The 21,876-nt window shown below is 35.6% G+C and overlaps 1 protein-coding gene across 3 annotated transcripts in view; it reads right to left on the minus strand.

The window, feature by feature from the left end:
- SECISBP2L (SECIS binding protein 2 like) overlaps positions 1 to 21,876 on the minus strand; it is a 48,335-nt gene that overhangs the window by 15,492 nt on the left and 10,967 nt on the right. For 2 of the 3 annotated variants that reach the window (XM_045822518.1, XM_045822517.1), the window contains exons 3-14: positions 20,018 to 20,342; positions 18,453 to 18,588; positions 14,516 to 14,742; positions 14,199 to 14,223; positions 13,733 to 13,848; positions 11,067 to 11,198; positions 9,209 to 9,289; positions 8,530 to 8,697; positions 8,243 to 8,384; positions 3,154 to 3,323; positions 2,214 to 2,346; positions 482 to 644 (exon numbers count right to left, since the gene is read on the minus strand). In XM_045822518.1, coding sequence (XP_045678474.1) covers positions 482 to 644; positions 2,214 to 2,346; positions 3,154 to 3,323; positions 8,243 to 8,384; positions 8,530 to 8,697; positions 9,209 to 9,289; positions 11,067 to 11,198; positions 13,733 to 13,848; positions 14,199 to 14,223; positions 14,516 to 14,742; positions 18,453 to 18,588; positions 20,018 to 20,342 — 1,818 coding nt within the window. The remainder of the gene's footprint in view (positions 1 to 481; positions 645 to 2,213; positions 2,347 to 3,153; positions 3,324 to 8,242; positions 8,385 to 8,529; positions 8,698 to 9,208; positions 9,290 to 11,066; positions 11,199 to 13,732; positions 13,849 to 14,198; positions 14,224 to 14,515; positions 14,743 to 18,452; positions 18,589 to 20,017; positions 20,343 to 21,876) is intronic. The other variant, XM_045822519.1, reaches the window with a different exon arrangement.

The following is a 21,876-nucleotide window of genomic DNA, read 5'->3' on the forward strand; positions in this document are numbered from 1 at the left end:
GTTCAAGATTATTCACCGATGGGCAATTGAAAACTTAAGAAATATCTGCTCAAAAACAAATAGCTTTGTGTAATAGGTTAACTTCATGTAACAGGGTCTTAGAAACTTGGTATAAATTGGTTATAGGATTTTTTTCTGAAGTGCCCATAATATAAACAAAACAGTGGAAGCACTTGGAGAGAGAAAAACCTCACAGTTTGGCATTTTATATATAAGATGTAAGAGGCCAAATTTCCAGGCTATAAACACTATCTGACATAAAAAGTCTATTTACAGTCCACTCATCACGAACACTGATGGCTGACGGAAGGCAAATGTTTTAAATATCATGAAACCAGTTATTAAAGAGAATCTTAAACAACTTAAAGGTCTTTTAGTGTTTTGTCTACTGAACCTACCAAGTAATAATGACAATACTATATTCAGAACTACAACCAAGGTATTTAAACTATTCAACCTCAATAACGAGACTAATACTTACTCTCTAAATCTTTTGCTGTGGATTTTGGTTATTGTTGAAGATGCCATCGGACTGCCTATCCCAGAACTAGCTGGAGAGCCTTGTGACACAGGTGTCATACAGTATGGAGAGTTCTGACTTGCTGGAGAGAGTGAAGTGTCACTGGGCATGCTCAGTCCAGTATCTGCAGAGATGTAGGGTGAGAATAAAAACTTAAGAAATTTCCAATGCTGAAAAACTCTATTAAAATCAATATAATCAGTACAACTTAGAATGGCAATTGTCTTTTGTATCACTCTGAAATTCTCCACAAGCTAACATTGTTCATACCGCAAGTAAACATCTCTTGTTTACTCTAATAACATACTCTACAAAAATGAATTCTTCCTATTATCTTCTCAAAATTTACTAAAAAAAAAATAATAAATAAAAGTCAAGCATGACCTACAGGTCTCCACAGAAGAGAGAAGGCCAAATTATCTAAAACATATATTCCTAGAGGATTTAAATGGAAAAACAAGGCATTAGCTTCTATACTAGATGATCCTATTACCTATCTGCTTCACTTCTATTCCCCCCTATTTCTTAGAAATCACTGTTAAAACTGTATAAAAACTTGCTTCTGGCAACGATGGTTCTACCTCACTCATCCTCCCCACACCACTCCAGGCACCATCCCTGTTCCTCTTCCTTGGTCTTTGCTTCTGTGCTCAGGCAGCCGCATTTTTAGATGCCACCTCTTAACTCAACTGCCTCTCCTTCAGTTACTACTTCATTTCCGAACACCTGAAGTCAGGATATGAGTTTGTAATTGTATATTCATTCCATTAATTAGCAGTTATACATACAGTTTTTTATCTCCATACATGATAAGCTTCTTGTAGCAAGACCAGTCTACCATATTTTCTGACCTTCCCATTCCCACCCCAGTAACTGAAGTACACATAGCAAGTATTCAATAAACACCTTCTGAATGAACAGATGGGTAAATATGGCTAAATACAAAAGCAATGATGTTTAATTTGGAGTAAAGGGGAATCCTAACCAAATATGTCTCAGCTGAACAATCCTCAGAAGTAAATTCATTTTTCTAAACCCAATGGAACACTGTTACTTAATCTACATATAAATCAGATTTAAATGGTTGGAAAATGTTGAGGAATAAATATGTAACAGCAAAAAAAGGGATCTGCCAGGTCCTCTCTAAAATCTTTCTTCCACAGTAGTGTAACTTTAGAAGGAATCTATAGTTTTGCTAAGGTCCCAACTGGAATCATAAATGCTGGCAACTGTATGGGGCTGAATCTCAGTGACCAATTGGATTGTGCACTATGACAGGATTTGCAATTCTCTACTCACTGTGGCTCACGCATTAACTCATGAAAGCCAAGAAAAACAATCAAGAAAACAATTCACTTAAAAATAGTCCTGTGAAGAAGGAGAGCTAGTGTTCTAGATATAAAAGACAAGATGAAAAGAACTGAAACAGTTGCAGAGGATGCATAGGTGAGATTATAATTATGAAGTTTCACAACAAATTCAGGATTTAAATCTCAAAAATGCCAAAAACCTACCATATAACACTGTTCCCTGCTTTTTACATATAGCCCTACAGAAGCATCTTTAAGAGAAACCACTCTCAAAACTAAATATAAAGCAAATCCTCCAATTAGGAGAATAACTAGTAATGGCTTACCTATCAAGTAAAATACTCTACACCATTCCATGAAAAGGGGGAAAGGGGTAATCTTACCTTCCTGGGAAACAATCTCCTGTGGCAAATCATCAATAAAATCTAAGTGCATTTCTATTGGTTCCTCAGATCCCAAAAGATTGTGGTCCACAGTTAAACGGCCCTTCTTTTCCTCTCTCTCTTTCAAAATAACCTAAAAGTCATTACCATTCTTTAATTACTGATCACTCTTTAAGTATTTACTGAATAATTAAAATGTTTACTATTACATAGGCACAGTGGTTCACTTAAAAATGGACATGAGGATTTTGGATGGCTATGTGTTTAGCTGGCTACATAAAAACTGACTAGCAAAAAGTTAAATGTAATTTTAGTCACCATAGCTAAAGGAGGTACTATATTCAAAATAAAGAGAGGCAATTATGCTCTGTAATACTACAGCTATCTACCACATCTACTTCAATCTTTATACTGGTTCGCAAAACCTAGAATTTACCTGAAAATAGATGAAATAAAAAGCATGGAAACTGGGTGATACAGTTCCCTTAGATTTACATTTGCCAGTCTTCAATTACTTGGACAGGATTACCTCCCTTTAATAACAACACTGAGTTAAACAGAGCAGTGCTGTTATTTATCACCTTAGATGAAGATGATGAGGGTAAGGTTTGCCTAAAATTACATAACAAGCACTGAAGTTAGTATTAGAAACCATAACTTCTCATTCCTAGTGTCTGATGTTTTGGGGTGCTAAATGTTTTAACTTTTTAAAAGATCCTCCTATAGAAAAAATTCATTCTCTAGAGTCCTGTTCAACATAGAAAGATATGCAAGATGCTGATGACACATCCCCAATCTCAAATTAACTACTTATGGCCTTTACGATGATGCCTATGAACATTTCACAATAATCTGTTGGCTAAAGCATGACATTACTTTTGCAAAACAGACTGAAACCTTTATTTATCCTGTAAAATAAACATCCCAGATTTTGCTTTACCTTTTTAAGTGCAGTGGGCCGTTTTAGTTTTACAATTTCCTTCTCTTTTCCTTTTTTTGCTTTAGAGGAAGTAATGTCCAGAGAATTAAAGGATGTCAAACAAGGTTGACTTTTGGTTAAAGGTTGTCTGTTAGTAGAGTCTTTAGTGTGAAAAGAAGCTGCAGTGACCACTAAAAACAAACAAGAACATTAGTTTTACTACTACAGCCAACTCTCCATACTTAGAAATTTTCTAATGCTAAATCTAAAACATGAGGACATCTTCTTCTTGTGGAAAAACAGACATCAAATTGTCAGAGCAGCACATGCCCATGTGGTGTCCCTCAGTACAGTTTTGACCCATTCTTTTAGTTCCATGTGATAAAGACAAAGACAATGCAATTAATTAATTCAGCAATCCAAAGTAGGGATATTTAAATTGTTAGTTCTACTCTACTGCAGCAACCATCAAGGATCTCAATTCTTGCAACTGGTTTCCAATCAGAATCGCTACATCTCTGACATTTGAGAACCCTGCATGTCCCCTCATTTTACTGAATCTGCCTTATGTAAGAGTCACCCTTACATGTAGTCTCTCACTCCTCTCCTCATTTCAGTCTGTCAGAGAACAATGAGCCCCTCTCCCCCTACGACATTCTCCAGTGACTACCCCCAAATCCTTTAGCAGTCTTAAACCTTTAATCTCAAACCTCTCACTCTAACACACAAGCTTTCCTGCTACTGCTCTGAGAAGATACTGGGTTGGCCAAAAAGTCTGTTATGTTTTATCCATACGATGACTCTAGTAGTGCTTAGTTGTCTTTAACTTCATTGGAAACAATTTTATGAGACTGTACTGTGACAGCTGTCATGTCAGCATGCATTTAAAAAACATCAAAATTGTTGAATTTTTGTGCAGCCATTTTAATACTGAAAATGGAAGATACACAATATTTTCTGCATATTACACTTTATTATTTCAAGAAAGGTAAACACAACTTAAACACACACAAAAAAGATTTATGCAGTTTATGGAGAAGGTGCTGTGACTGGTAAAACGCATCAAAAGTGGTTTGTGAAATTTCTCAGTACCACTGACCTTTTGGCCAAATAATTCTTTGCTATGGGGCTGTCTGATGCATTGGAAGATGTTTAACAGCACCCCTGGCTTCTACCCACTAGAAGCCAATAGCGGGAGAGAGTCAACATACTCGAAATATCCAAATCAATAGTTATCCATGAAAATAAAAAATGTGTCTTTTATTTTACAGAAAAAATGTAATGGACTTTTAGGTCAACCCAATACTATCCAATATAAACTCACAAGCCACCTGAGAGGAAGCAGCAGACATCCTTACCCCTGTCCAAAGCTCACCAACCATCTCTGAGTTTATAATCCCATTTTAGGATTAACTCCTCGAGGATGTTGCTCCATCCCTTTTCCCTTACATCTTCCAAGTTCCTTATTAATTCCCAACTCTTTTCCCTAACTCCCAACAAAATGAAAATCTCCTCTATCTCCTCCTCCCTGACTAGTATGACTCAGTGGGCTGGGTGTCCTTCCACAAACTCAAAGGTTGCCAGTTCAATTCCTGGCATTGAGGTGAGGGCATGTGCCTGGGTTGTTGGCCAGGTCCCTGGGTTAGGTGCATACAGGAGGCAATCAATCAATGTTTCTCTACCTCTCTTTCTCCTTCTCTTCCCCTCGATCTAAAAATAAATAAATAACATCTTTAAAAAAATAAAGAATAAAATCTCTTTTATCTAAAAAAAAAACAAAAAAAACACCCCAAAAACGAACAGGCAAATCAATAAAACCCTTCCACTGACTGGCTTCCCCTCAAGCTAAGGTACCATCACTCCCCTTTCCTTCCTTGTTAAAGTTCTCAATAGTCTGTGTTCTCTTCACTGCTTCCCAAATTACTGCAGTCTGGCCTCTGTCCTACCCAATTTCTTGAAACTGCTAATGTCAAGATCACATATAACCTTGCCGTTGCTAAACCTCATTCTCCTGAGTCTTCATTCTATTCTTGTTTTTTTCACCACTTGGTACCCAAAACCACATCCTCTTCCCCAAAATTCTAAATCTGCCTTCTGTAACTTAACACTCTCCTATTTTCAATGTGTGGTTGCCTCTTGAGCACCCCCTACTGAAGACCTGGCCCAAAACCCAGGCGTGTGTCCTGACTGGGAATCCAACCAGCAATCCTTTGGTTCACAGGCTGGGGATCAGTTCAATAAGCCACACCAGCCAGGGCTCACTCTCCCACTTTCTTACTCTTTCTCAAACCTATTTCTCTGATTCTTCTTCCTTTTGTCCTTTAAATCTAAGCATTCCACAAGGCTTTATCCCTGAAGATATTTTTTTCTAACTTATGTTTCCCCAACAATCTTATGTATCAATATCTCCACAGCTACAACTGTCTCTATTTGAAATGCACTGACTTCTAATCTAAACTGCACACACATACATACATAACTAAAAGTTACATGGGAACCAGCAGGATCTCTTTAATTAGCACTTCAAATACAACGAAGCCAGAGTCTGTTGTTCCCAATAGAATTCTAGCTTCACGATCCTTCTTTTGTTACCTAACAAAAGACTATCTAACACAAGACTACCTAACACAAGACTATCTAATTGTGATAGTCTTTACCACTATCACAATTCTTCAAGCCAGAGAGTCTGCAGTCATCTTTGATATGCTTGTGCATTCCATCAGGAAAAAAAAATCAAACCCAAAAAACCTATCGATGACTTACAATCCTTTCACATCTCTAACATCATCTCATCCTGATTTTCGGCTTCCCAAGAAAGTTGTCTTCTTTGTAATTAACACTTCCCAATTTAAACACTGGTGACAGATTAGAGATTAACTTCATTTCTATTGTTCAAGAATCCTCCTCCCCTTTCAAAGACCAGTCCAAATGGTATCATATACGAAGTCATTTATGTTTTTTTATTATTTTTGAATATAGCATTTCTTATTTATTTATTTATTTATTTATTTATTTATTTATTTATAGAGAGAAGGGAAGGAAAGGAGAAAGAGAGGGAGAGAAACATCAATGTAGTTGCCTCTCATATTCCCCCAACTGGGGACCTGGCCCACAACCCAGGTATGTGCCCTGACTGGGAATCAAACCAGCAACCCTTTGGTTCGCAGGTTGGTGCTCAATCCACTGAGTCACACCAGCCAGGGCTGAGGTCATTTAATGTAACATCCTCCCAATACCTTCCTATTGACATAAGTCACTTTCTCTTCTAAAAGTTCATAAAACTTTGCTGGTTATCTTTTCTTAGGTGCTAGTTTTTATTAGTCATTTTTGTATGTCTCACTGACAAGAATATAAACATATTTTAATATCTGTAATCTCAGTTTCTGACCCCATGCTTGCATGTAGATCTTTACATCTGTATATATTAACATTTACTAAGTGAATCAAAGCTGTAACAGTAAGCCATTCGAAGAATCACAGGTCAACAATCTCATCTTCATAATAATCAGTTAACATTTACTGAGTGATTATAATCCACACACACTTCTAAGCACTTTACATATGTCATCTCATTTACTCCTCAAAACAATCCTGAAGCAGGTACTATCATTGCTTTCATTTTAATGTGAGGAAATTGAAGTATAGGAAGGTTAAATAACTTGCCAAGGGAATAGATGGAAAAACAAAATTTAAACCCAGGCAGCTCAACTTCAAGCCCTGCTTACAGCCACTAGGCACACTACCTCCAGAGCACTGCTAACTCAGTTCCATCCCCTACAGTACTTTCTCTTAGTGAGATATTAATACCACTCCCTAAAGCTTAGTATGCATTTAATACTATTTTTACTAATAGTTACTAAAAGCTAAGTTTTAACCTGGATAGGTGAGGAACTATAGATTTAAGCATTTTGCAAATAGGATTAAAGTCATACACTGCTACTTATCTTTTTATCTAAGACCAATAGATCCTTTTCAAAGAAACAGAAACTTTAATCATGCCTCTCCACATCTGTGCTGTTTGGTTGGTGCCTTTACCTTCCCTTTATCTTATACCTCATATTCTAAAACAAAGACTATTGAAAAAAATGAGGAAGCACATCGAGCTGCTAAGCTCTAAATCTGACAAGGTTTGCTGAAATATAAACTACTGTTTCAGGAGCAAGCTAGATCATACTCATTCATTCATATTCTCTCTCTCTCTGTCTCTGTCTCTCTCCCCCCACTCCCCCCCACACACAATTTAAAACTTAGAGAACCAAATTACTTTTGTTATTTCAACCTTTAAAAATGAAAAAAAAAAAACTTGGCTGGTTGGTTCAAAATGTACATCAACTGACATCTGAACAGAGGCCTGGAATACTGAAGGGAACAAACTATACTGATATCCGAGGAGAGAGAGTTCCAGGTAAATAAAATAGCACTCACAAAGATACTGAGCAAGGAGCATGCTGAGCATGCTGGGTGTGTCTATGGAACAGTGAGAGAGCTAACAGGACTAGAACAGTGTACCAGGAGAGAATGGTGATGAGGGTAGAAAACTAATAGGATAAACTAAGACATGGACTTAGCAGGGCTCTGGCTTTACTCCAAGTGAGATGAAGAGTAGTGGGGTGATATAATCCTGTGTCTATGTGTGTATGTGTATAATATATATGCAGTATACTCACCTGATGACATGTTTATTGATTTTAGAGAGAGGAGAGGAGGGAGAGAAACATCAATGTAAGAGAGAAACATCGATCAGCTGCCTCTCGTAAACACCTCTACGAGGGACAGAATTTGCAACCTGGACCTGTGCCCTGACTGGGAATTGAAGCAGCGACCTCTGGGTTTACAGGATGACATTCCAATTCACCCATAACGGCCAGGGAAAATCCAGTTTATATTTAAAAAGATCACTCCTAGTAAAAGAGACTGGGATTGGGGGTAAGGTAAGGTTGGTGATAAGTAAGAAGCTACTATAGTGTGGTACAATGGGGCTACCAGGGTAACAGGAGAGGAACTGGTGATAGGACTCTGGATTTTTTTACATACATATGATTTAGATTAACAATATCCAAAAATAAATTACCAAAGCCAAATAGCAAACTGCTCAGACTAACGGTATCACCTGTATATGACAGAGGTCTGGTGTTAGTAATCTGTCGTGCTTTCATAGCTTGTTGTTGTTTTTCCAGAGCTGCTAACATGTCCCCCAAGTCTAGCTGCACAGGTGTCTTACTCTTTTTTCCAGCTGCCTTTGATAAAGCTTCCTGCAAGGTAAACGAACAAAATTTTTTTTATTTTTTTCTGTATGAAAGTGTGGCAATTTCAGATGATTGCATTGTCACTACTCTCCACCACTGCAAGCCTACTGAATAAACTAATACATTTGTTCGTAAATATGAATATATGTACCTGTAATTTTTTTTGCTCCATACTTATTTCTGAATATTCTTGAGCTGTGGCAAGGGCTGCAGCTAAAGCTTTCTTCTTCTGACTTTTTGCACGTTTAGGAACGGAGGTTGTAATGGGAATTGGAGTCTGAACTATATTGATTGGTGAGTTTTCTGGTAAGTCATCCAACTGTAATAACCAGAAAAAATCATTTGTCAGTGATTCCATGAAAATCTAATAACAAGAAAAGACAATCAAGAATGTGGGATATTCTACAGAATAACCAGACTAGACTCTTCAAAGAACAATGTTATAAAGAACAGAGTGAGATGGTGGGTCCACTGTAGACTGAGAAATAAAGACAAAACAGCTCAATGCAGTAAGTAAGTGATGCTCGTCTGCACCCAGGAATGAAAACAAAGTAACTCCAAAGTGAACTTTTGCAACAATTGGGGAAGTTTCAGTATGGACTGTGTGTCGTATGATGTTATTTAATTAATGGTATTTTCTCATGCATAATGAAACATGACTTTCCTAGGAAAGTGTCTTTGTTCTGGCTATGTTGAAAAGAAATATTAACCGTTGTATACTATGCTGCCCCACATCCTTATACTTACCTGTAACATTTTTTTCAACATAGCCACAATTCAAAAGATGTTCACATATTTTGCTTATATTTTTTGAAAAAAGAGTCACTCACTACTTTTGAAGAAAGTTTCTGTTGAATATTCTCTTCTTTAGCATTTCCATTCTCATTTAGTTCTCGAAATTCATCTTCATCCTGAAGGTTTCACATTTCAAATAAAAACAGTTCAAAGAAATAAACTCTTAAGACTTTTTAAAATGCTGAAGAGTAATGAAAAATGAGGAAGTAACTTTTTTAGTACTAATATTAAACTATTTACAGTCTTAAACAGCTAATTTAGTTATTCAAGGATGGGTACATATCCACACAGATCCATCCTTTGGATTTCTTCATCTACTATTCAACTTTTATTAGTAATAATTCTACATTGATATGGTAGCATAATAGAAAAGAAGTTCAAAAAGGGTCTTATCACATTTCAGATAATTTGGAAAAAATTTAAACACATGCCTTAATACCAAGTTCAGCAATATATTACCTGTCCTGTATTACTATACATACCCATCACAGTTTAAAGTTAAAAAAATGAAAAATTCAAATTTCCCATTCAAAGTAATTTCTTAACCAATATCCTCCTTTACATTGAAGATTATTTCTAGTATCTTTAACTAAATGTTAAGTTTGGGACTAATCACATGGTTAAATGCAAATAATAAATCTGCCGCATGTACTGTTTTTGATAAAATACTTATGATGCATTCTCAAGTCTTTTAGGTCAATTATCAAGCTTATCCAATATAACATTCATCTCTAGCACCTGGGCTCAAGCATGTTTCCAGCTTAATCTTCATCTATTCACCTATTTTGCAGAAACTATGATTAAAAACGATTTACTCAAATGAGTTACCTGGATGTTACCAAGATGTTGTTTAGCATCTTGACACAACTCATTCTTTCAAATCTATTCCAAATGCTTTTCTTACCCTGCCGTGAGTCCAAAGGGACTTGTGTCTCCTTTGAATTCCAACCACACTCAAGCAAATATTTAACAGTATACATATCTACATTCTACTACAAAGCAACTTCCATAGGGTAGTACGTTTATTCACTTCAATGTATTGTTCCAAGTACCTTACTTTGACACACATAAATAGGCCTTCAACTAGATGAATAAATAGAATACTATAATTAGAATATAAACTTCCTGCCTGTTAGAGAAAACAAAATTACTTTTCTTCTTTCTCCAAGACTCTCCTAAGAAGCAGCACAAATGAACTAGATCGACTTATTCAAATCTGAAAAACCTGACAAAAAGATTGAACAAAAAACAAAAACTATGAAGAAAGTTTCATATTAGGTGAAATCCACATAAAATCAAGTCCTACCCTACATGTTATCTCAAAATGATGAATACCCATGCAAAATTTTATAGAAATTAATGAAGTCAATGTTAGACTAACTATACAGGGTAGGGCAAATACAGGTTTATAGCTGTTTGTATGAAAAACAATACAATAATATATCATAATACAAGAATAAACCACTTTACTTACTAATAACTATAAACCTACTTTTGCCCAACCCTGTATATAACCAAGACAAAAAAATCTAACTTTTAGTCCTGGCTGGTGTGGCTCAGTGGATTGAGTGCTGGCCTGAAAACTGAAGGGTCACCCGTTCAATTCCCAGCCAGGGCACATGCCTGGGTTGTGGGCCAGGTCCCCAGTTGGGGGCATATGAGAGGCAACAACACATTGATGTTTCTCTCCCTCTCTTTCTCCTTCCCTTCCCCTCTCTCTAAAAATAATAAATAAAAAATAAATAAATAAATAAATAAAGTCAATACTTCTAAGTAGTTTATAATCTAACAGAGTTACATGTTAAGACATAAAAGGTATTATAATAGAAGATAATTAATTTTGTAAAGGGAACCTCTGCTATAACAGATTTCAAAAAGAGTGTGAAAAAATACCTCAAAATATAAAGACTCAGAATTTGGGTCATTTCTATGAGACTGACTGGGGTTTAACTGCTTATCTTGTCTCTTCTGCAAATTCTGTCTTCTTTCTGAGGAAGTACTATGTCCTCGGCATCTGAATCCAACCTAAGTAAAAAACCATGGGAAAAAAACCCATGTCTTATTATTTTTAAGTAAATATTTTACTGAAGTATATATATCATACAGAAAAGTATACAACTCAGTGAATTTTCATAAAAGTGCATAATCTATTATAAAACGTTGAAAGTTTTGAGAAATAAGGTCTTTATAAGGAGAATATGAAAATGTGATAATGCATGTCACTCCCCCTACCTCCAAACATGAAATGTTTACATTAGTTTTATTCAGAATGGCCAACACTGGGAAACAACTCAGATGTCCTTCATTGGGAAAAAGTGAAACTCACTGTGGTTCACTGACCCTATGAAAACACAGTCAGCCACAAAAAGGGATGAACTACTGATATATCCAACAACCTGGATAAATCTCTAGAGAACCGTGCAAGTGAAAGAAAGCCAATCCTAAAAGACTATATGAGTTCATTTATACAACATTCTTTTCTTAAAAATGATTTTATTTATTTTTAGAGAGGAAAAGTGAGGGAGAAAGAGACAGAGAGAAACATCGACATGTGAGGGAAACATCAACCAACCAGAGACCTGGACTGGGAATCAAACCAACCTTTCGATTTGCAGGATGCTCAATCCACTAAGCCACACCAGTCAGGGCTATACAACATTCTTGAAATGGCAAAACTATAGCAAGTGGAGACATGTTAGTGGATTTTAATATCCACTAATAAGGAGAGGCTGGTAGGTTTGGGGAACGGAAGGGAGTGTGACTACGAAAGGGCAACATAAGCGATGAATCTGTTCTGTATCTTGACTAGATCAGTATCTGGGTTGTGATACTATTAACCTTAGATTTTAAAAAAGTCTTGAAACATCAGTCTATAAAAACATAGCAGAAAATACAAGCGAGTATTTGGTTTCTCAAAGATGTTTTAAGTCTAAAAATAATCAGAAATTTTAAAAGGGAGAATATTTTGACTTAAAAAGATTCTACACGTCAAAAATGAAACAAATACATGCTTAAAAAATGTAATGGTCCTGGCTGGTGTGGTTCAGTGGATTGAGCACAGGCCTGTCAATCAAAGGGTCACCAGTTCGATTCCCAGTCTAGGGCGCATGCCTGGGTTCCGGCCAGGTCCTCGGTGGGGGGCACACAAGAGGTAACCACACATTGATGTTTCTCTCTCTCTCTTTCTACCTCCCTCCTTCTCTCTAAAAATAAATAAATAAAATCTTTAAATTTTTATATTTTGAAAATATAACAAAATAATATAATTTTTTTTAAATATAAAAATATAACAAAGCATCAGAAGTAGAAAAGAAAGCAAACACTTTATACAACATCTGTGTCTAGGTCTTATGGAATGGAGAGTTACAAAATAAACAAAACTTAACATACTACATGTATTTCCATAGTTTTTTTGTTGTTGTTGTTCTTTCACCATTTCTCACCACTTTTAAGGCAGAGAGAAAATATTTTTCTATATCAGTATTACTTCCTCTCCAGTGGGCTACTGATACCAAAAGTAATGGTACTGAGGCTGCAAAACTGGGTCTAAGCAGATACAATTTGAACATAAAATTCCAGTACTTACCCAAACATTTTATAGATTTTGTTTAATCTTTTTAAACAATTCTTGTTTTAGCTCTTTTGCTTTTGATCAAATAAAGCTACACTGCCTCACAAGCCTGCAAGTAACGATGACTTATTTCTGCAACAACCACAGGGAAGAGGGCGTTATTCCACTTTTTTTCCTGACACCCTAATTAACATTAGGGTACATCTGAAGTACAACTTCACTTTAGGGAGGAAAAATAGGCAAGTATTTGGTCTATTAATCTGTTAATAACTTTCTCTTATTTCAGTTTATCCACAGATCTATTCATATAACCTTAATTCCTTGACTAGATTTAAGGAAACCCGCAACCTATCTACAAGTTGAAAAGGAAAAATACTGACCAATATACAACTTCCTGATTTCATAGGCAACCAATGCAGGAAGACAGTTACTGGAGGTTTGTGACAGTATATAACTTGCTCTGCCCTACTGCAGCCAGACCTCGCTACCCCAAGGTCAGGAAGCGGCCCAATCTGGCCACGGCATGGAGAGGCAGTCATCACTATGGCACTGCAACAAGCAGAGTGTGGCTCATGTTTATAGTCGAGTAAAGTCACACAGGCAAGGCTGCAGTCCTGAGTTCAAAGAATTGATATTTAAGGCATTAAAATTCTTTATTTGGATAAGTCAGCAAAGTGAAGCAAGATTGAAGGGCATTCTATTTTACAATTATGAAGTATTCAAATATATTTCTTAAATTAAAAAAGTAGGAAATGGTACAATATGCAGCCATATATACACCACTTACTTTCAACATTTTGTCATTTTGTTTCATTACTTAAATAATACTTTAACTGGCTAAGCCATTTTAAAGTTACAGATATATTTTACTTTTAAGTAATTCAATATGCATCTCTAAAAGTTAAGAATACTGACCTTTAAAACCATTATATCATTTATAGTAATTCTTATCACATTACTCAAATTTGTCCAACCTAATTCAAATTACCTGTGAATTATTTCTTTGTTCAGTCTGCCTTCCACCTCTAGAAAATGTCTGATTTTTTTCCATCCAAGGTTTTTTCTGAGTTGCCTGGCAAGTTACATTGGACCAATTTACACCACCTGTAACAAATGAGATTTAAAATATGATTTCCTTATATAAGATGCCCAAACCTACATAGCTCCTTAACTTTATGTGCTGAAGTCCAGCCACTATAAACATAATAGTACACATGTTTCTATAAACTTTAAGTGGTACTCCAGTTCTTAGTAATGTAAGTGTTATACCTCTGAATTCCTCTAGGAGGCATTTTTTCAATTTTATGAGCAAGACTATACTTTCAATTTAACTTGAATCTCTTTAGAAGATTTCTAATTTTTTGTAACATCAGCAAACTTCATGCTTAAAAGCAAAGCTTTGACATGGACAAAGAAGAAAGTATAGCAAAAACACTATGCAGAAAAATAAGTACCTGTACATACAGATGATTCCACATTCTAAAAATAGAAACAAAAACAACAATTATTTTCCCCTTCAAAATCAAAACCATATACTTTGCAAATATTTCATAATTTAGTCTACTATGAAGGATGCTTATTACAATCTTAGATAAAAATATACGTCTCCATAAATGAGTATTTTTCATATTAATAAAACATACAAAATGTTTGTAACCATCACACTACCACAGGAATTATTAATGAAAATAGATACTTAAACTTCAGCAGAGGCTACAAGAATAATACTGACACAGAGGACTGATAAAGAAATCAAAGCAACGGTACATACATTCATGGGGCCAGACTCAGTTCGTGAAGCCCCCGTGGCGGGTTGGTTGTTGCTGTGTTTGGGACTGCAGTAGCCACTGTCACTGTCAATGTCAGCTTCACTCGCTCCCTGCTCACTGGAGGATTCAGCGGTAGGGTGGGATGCTCTCCTCCTCCTGCCTTTGGACTTCCAAAGCACCGTGGCAGAGCTCTCTGAGAGAGACTTGTTAGCGATATCTGATGGGAAATCTACAAGGCAAGAAAAATGTGACAATTCTTTTGTGAGGGCCAAATTGATAAATTCTTGTCAAATTAACATTAAGGTTGTAAGAAAATAAAGATTCAACTTTGTAAATGGTGAACACTTTCTGAAAAGATCAGAAGATATTCCTGACAAGTTGGTTTATAATATGCATTTATTATGAAGAGAATAAAATATTAGTATAATTAAAATAAAACGAACCTCTATTACCCACTTAAGAAAGAGAACATCACCGGTCCTGAGGTCCACTGCGTGCCCTCTCCACCACTGCATGCTCTTCCTCCCTCAGAGGTTACTTCTATTCTGAATTCTATGCTTATTAATCCTTCACTTTTTAAAATAGATTTACCATGAATTTTTGTATTTCTAAAACATAAATCATGTAAAATTGCAATTTTAACTCTATAAAAATAAAATTATACTGCCTATATTTGGGTCATGCTTCCCATCTGACCATCCCCTCAACACTGGGTTTGCAATTCTAATGCATGTGGCTGTAATTCATTACTGCCACTGGAATCTAGAATACCCATGTATGACTACACAGTAATGTGCTTATCCTTTGTACCACTGATGGACGCTTAGGCTGTTTCGGGGTTTTGCTATTATTAAGAACAATAACGCTATAAACATTCTCACACAGACAAATGAATGTATGTGTGTTTCTCTAAGGTAAATACTTCTGGGCCTAGGAGATACAGTACATATATCCAACTTTTCCTGGAAATGCCAAATCATTTTCAAAGGTGGTTAAAATATTTTACACTTCAACAGCAGGATATAAATATTCCCCACTGATCTACATATTCACCAAATACTTGATACTGTCTTCTATGCTATAATTTTCACCAACTGGTATAAAAAGATAGCTCACTGTACGTAAGTTTTAATTTGGATTTTCCTGCTTAAAAGAGGTCGCGATCTCTACTGATGCTTTTAGCCACTATGTTTTCCCTTCTGTGAAATATCTTTTAATTTTACTTTAGCATTGCTTTGACTTCTGCCTATTTTTCTACTGAGTTGTCTTTTTCTTGTTTTTGTATTTCACAAATTGTAATCAAGAGAGCTAAAAAAAAAAAAAAAAGCCTAACAATCTCCTACCAGTACAACAAATTATAAATTTTCTTTCCCCCCACATTTCCACCCTTACATAATTTCTATACAGCCTCAATTATTATTTTGAGTTGTGCTGTTTAACATAAAGTATATGTTCTTCATAATTATAATGTAAGAAGGCTCCATATTATTCCACTCAGTGGATATCCTGAGCTTCTCTTGACTTGTCAGCTGTTACTGGACATTGGGAAGTGTTTAGTGTTTTTGTTGTTCCTTTTCTTTCTAAGGGGGAGATTCTGTTTGGATACATTCACTGGAGTGGAAAAATTGGGTCAAAAAAGTCCCTTTTCTTTCTAGGGGGAGATTCTATTTGGACACATTCACAGGAGTGGGATAATTAGGTCAAAGGAAAAATTCCAATAGTTCTGACAAATTATTTTAGCCCCTTGGCACTGTGTCCTAGGGGCCCTGAGGGCAAGGTAGGATAACTTTCTTATCCATTCATATGGACTCTTTACAGGTCCTCATACTGATTCTTTGTCAGTTATATACACAGTAAAAACCTTTTCCAAGTTTGTAGCTTGTTCTTTCACTCACTTTTGATAAACAGAAATTCTGAATATTACTCACAGTTTCCTCCCTGTAACCATAAAGATACCTGCCTATATTTTTTTTCTGCATGTGGTTTTCCCATTTAAATCCTTAATCCATCTGGAACAGATCTGCATGGGGTACAGGTTAAAAATCTGTAATGCTATTTCTGACATTTCTCATACTCAAGAATGTGTTTCCACATATATGTGAGTCTGGGGGCACTGTGTTTTAATTTTTATATATTATATTTTTGTATAATCATTAAGAATTAAAATGGTTTATTAGGTCTTGACATCTAGAGAAAAAGTTCTTTTCCAGGGATGCCTTAGGTCTTCTTAGACCAGTACTCTTTAATTTTATAATTAGTTTGTCAAGTTCCCCAAAAATTTCTATTGGAATTTTGATTGGAACTGCTCTGAATCTACAGACTAACTTAGGGAAAAAATTACATTTACAACATCAAATCATCCTGCATGAACCTAATACTTATATCTTTTTAACATTTTATAATAAAATTATAGACTCCTGCATAAATGTTTTCTACATCTAAGGTTCATTGCCAGAAACTATATTTTTGTTGCTATTGTAAATGGCATCTTTTCTTAAATTTGTTTATTGGTAGCACACTTAAATGCAATTCACTTTTTAATATTATATCTGCCTCACTTACTCAACTCTTATTAAGTAATAAAAGCTTGTGGTTAAGAGTAAAAATCTGTTACAAATTCCTTTATAGTATTTCATTCTACCTTTGACCTATACCAATTAATCCTAAGAAAACAAAAACAAACTAAAGAATACAAACATAAATAGAATGCACAATCCTCAGAATTCCAAAATAAACTAAAAAATAACAATATAAATAAAAGATAAAACCTATTCAAATTATACCTTCATCTTTTCATTTTCTAATTCATATACTTCAGAAGGCTGACTTTGTGGTCACAATGATTAAACTAAGTAACTACACAAACTTTTCAAATGCAGTCCCAAGGTTGAAAGCATGTACAAATAAGTCACTATGGTTAGGGACAACCAAAACACACAAAACTTCGTGATAGAATACACTGCGATTCTTTTCCATAGCACCCCAAGCATTTGCAAGTCCATTGATCTCACTGCTTTATGCCCTATGAACAACACAATGACTGTACTGTCAGCAAGACTGTTTAACTGATTCCCAGATCCTTTCTTGCCCTTAATGTATCTAAGTAGTCGTAAAAGGATAACTGAATAGAAGTCCAAAAGAAAAGGTACATCCCAAAGGAAAGAAAGTATGCACCACCTTATTCATTTTAAGCCAGACTACTTTTGAGTGGAGGCTGCTGAGGTGTAAAAAGCAAATGTGCCTTTGAACAGATCTAATTTTTGGCCTTGGATCACTAACAAGGATTTTTTTCTTACTAGTGTCAATGACAATGGGTGTGAGGTGATAGATATCTATCTACTCTATAGCAATCAGGTGGAATTTTATGATGTAAACGAGAAAATAGAATATTTTAAGACTATTAATTCTTATCTATTACTAGGATAAAGCTTTTTTATTTGATGCTTAGACCATCCTCTAAAAATCTTTTTTACTTGTTTGAATTCATAGGTCTGGTTCAGATCTATGCTACAATATGCACTGAAAACTTGTTAATTTCCTCTTAAAAAGTATTATACAATGTTGAGTATTTTATAAAAGCTTTTAATCTAGTTATAAAAACATGTACAATTATTTGATTTCTACCGAAATGACTTTCATATGTCTACAATTTCTGAAAAATTCTATCTCTGATTTCTAAGCTGCTCCACTACTTTATAAGGAAACCTCAAACCCTGCTCAATAAGCCAGGGTTTGTGTATAAGTCAGCAAGCAAGTTGAAAGAACATTAACAACATGGACTGTTTTATCCTTCCTAGAGAATTTCAACAAAGTGGCAGGATAATGGAAGGATGGAAGTCTAGAATCATAGGAAGTGGTATAATCCACAATTATAAAGTCAATGCAAGACAACAGATAAAGATCAGTGATGTACATTGTATATAAGAACCCCTGCCTTACCGGTCTGCTGTGAAGCATCTACCAGAAGCACGATTTTTGACCGATGATCAGGACCTGCTGCATTTGTCTCTTTCTGAGTAGCTACATTTTTCACCAGTGGCCTTTTGCTTTTTATGTGATGTTGTAAAAGCTGTTGCTGATTTAAGTTAAAAAAAATTAAGATTCTACTCAATATATTCAACATTATAAAATACACATCCACTATACAATATACCTAATGTGTGCTCCAACTTAGTGGCTCCCTCCTCATGGGAAAACACAGCTAGTGTGTTAGGATTTCATGAAATTATCTACAGCCAATCATAACAGGCTAAATAAGGTATTGCACACACATCTTAAACATTATTTTTCATATAACCATTAACACTACTACAGATAAAATATAAATTCATTTTGTTACTTGCATTTTTAATTTTCTCAATTAATAAATTATAGATATATAGTCATGTCATAAAGGGATTATAAATTATTATTTAAAAGGATAAATTAAAGGGTAGTAACTTATACAAAGACTAAATTTTGGTTTCATGATAGGCATGAAGTATAAAAAATTCCTGATTTGGAGTTTCCAAAGAAAATATTAAAAGCTGATCCTTTCCTTCATTTTTAAAAAATATGAGTATTTATCACTAATCATAATTTATAAAATAGAACTCTGAATTTAACATTCCAAGTGCTGGGAATGCATTCTAAGAATCATGTCTCTTCAACATCTGAAAGGTATATACTACCATCTTATTCCCAACATTTATTTCTTTTCATCTTTAGAGGTCCCTCAAAACTTCCCTTGACCCAGGGTGTTCCCATTAATGAAGGCTAAAAGCCTTTCGAAAGAACCTCTGCTGCTTGTTTGTACTTTAATTTGTAAAGAGTATGCCAGAGGACAACAAAAACTTTTCAATTAACAATCTGGACTAGAGGAATCTAGCAAAGCACCAACTCCTTGATGACACAGAAGTAAGATACATCTAAGAAGTAACACTGCCTTTTATTAGCTCAAAAGTTCTAAGAAAGATGATTTTTCCTATTTGCTTTGACAGTAAGGCCTCAATAGAAAAGCAACCTTTTGAATAACAAAATGGTATTCCTCCTAAAAATTCACAAAAACAATAAAAGTTGAAGAGATATAAAGAATAACAAAAGTTCTTTTCCATAACTACCTCCTGCTAATTTCTGGAGACTGAAATCTCTTGAAATGCATTAGTCCTTCAACATTGCCAGCAAGGGATCCACATTAAGCACTTACTAATACCGGTGACACTATGCAATTTTTATCACTAAATTAAAATAACTTGGAAATATTTGTGCATTGTGTTTATGTAAAACTCTCTGAAGGAACTTGAAGACTATAAATCATATCACCAATTGAGAATGAGGAAACAAAATAATAAATAATTTTTTATAAATTTTATAAATATTATACCCTTAACTATTTTTTAATAGTGAGTGAAATGTTTTATAGTAAATTCAATATAAAAAGCTAATCAATACAAGTGCAAATCACTTACACTATTATTAACAGCAGAAATATCAAACATAAAAGCCAATCAAAATCAGTCACTTACTTTTGGTACCACTGGTCCTCTGTTACTGTTTCTGCTTCGATAACTGGACAATGGGAAGACTTGTCCAAGCTGATTTGGACGCTCAGTGCATTCTGTGGTTATAGTATTTACAGTACTTGCAGCTTGAAAGGTGTTGGAATAAGGTATAGGAAAAGGATGATAGAAACCCATAACTTGGGCACATGGTGCTGGCATCAGCTGATAATATGTATACTCTGTAGAAACAGGTGGCTGAGCAGATATAATGGGGTAGGCGAGGTATGGTCCAGCTGGGTTCGGATTGGGCTGTTGCCATCGTATATCATTGTTATATAATGGAAACTGTCTGTAAAACCAAATCAAAAGAGAATAATTCTATTGACAATTCTGAGAGTAATGCTAAAGCAAACTCTCAACTCATTTTATTTTTATCCTCACCTGAGGACATTCTTTCATTGCTTTTTAGAGAGACAGGAAAGGAGAAGAAAGGGGACAGAAACATCCATGTGAGATTGATTTATTGCCTCCTACATGCACCCGGACTGGGGATCATATGCACCCAAACCAGGGATTGAACCTGCAACCTAGACATGCACCCTGAATGGAAATTGAACCCACAACCCTTTGGTTACAGGACGATACTCCAACCAACAAAGCCACACTGGCAATGGCTCAACTCATTCATTTTAATAAAGAAAACACAGAACAGTGGCTTCATAGTAATTCTGAAAAACGAGATAAAATTATGATCTTATCAATTTCTGTGCTATTGAGCGGGGGCATCAAACTCATTTTCATTGGGGGCCACATCAGCCTTGCCGTTACCTTCAAAGGGCCGAATGTAATTTTAGGAGTGTATAAATGTAACTACTCCTTAACTAGGGGCAAGGAGCTCAGCGCTGCCCCTGGGTAGAAACAAGGTGCCAAGCCAGATAAAGCAAGGTAGAGGGCCAGAATTGGCCCTCAGGTCTTGAGTTTGCCACCTGTGCTACAGAGATTATTATATATGTAATAACAATTTAAATGATAGTATACAGGAATTCAACCTGATAGTTTTACTATATTCCAAACTTTTAAAAGTATATACCACTGTTATTTGTAACTATCCCTTCAACATCCTCAAGACATTGCTGACTGAAAGTTAAACACCTACCTGCTGGATCTGCCAAGAGTCCTAAGTTCCTATCCAATGCTAGTAACTGTGACGGCCTTCTGCAAAGAGCAGGGTAAGATGATCATTGTGTAAGGTGATCATTACAATGGGTGATTTGATTCCTCCACATCTCATTCTTTAGCTCAGTCCCAGGGTCTCCTACTCCTCTCCCATACTCCCCTAAACACTTGGCCAAGTCCAGCTCTTTTCCTGGCTTCCCTCCTTGGCAATGGAAGCAGGCTTCAGGTCCAAGGGAAAGAAGAGAAAAGGCACGCCTGTTCCCTGCCATCTTATTCCTAGCATTAGAGCTTCCTCTAGCACAGTTCCTATAAAGCACCAGCAAGATTCTTGTCTCAGCAGTCCTCCTCACAAAAGGTTGCTGCTGACGAATGAGGGGTTATAGGGAACTGGAGCGTAGAGCTTTTCCTCACTATTCCTATGACAAAGCAAAATGGAAAAATGTTCACTGCCATGATTCTAAAAATACTTTTAAATAATCAGCTAGCTTACTCATGAATTCCCAAAAGATTGTCTGGTAAGGAAAGTAAAATTAAATTTACCATACTATACACACTTAGCCATTTTGTCCCATACAAAAATACTATTATTAGTTTACAAATCACTTTGGACACAGTCCATATAACTCAAAGAGGTTTTAACTGAGGCAGATCCCTTAGCTTCTACTACTTGCCCAATCCCCAAAAAACTGTTAAGAGTTTCAGATTAC

This window comes from Phyllostomus hastatus, unplaced genomic scaffold (assembly GCF_019186645.2).
Source record: "Phyllostomus hastatus isolate PE091 unplaced genomic scaffold, TTU_PhHast_1.1 phas_scaffold_501, whole genome shotgun sequence".
NCBI lineage: Eukaryota > Metazoa > Chordata > Mammalia > Chiroptera > Phyllostomidae > Phyllostomus > Phyllostomus hastatus.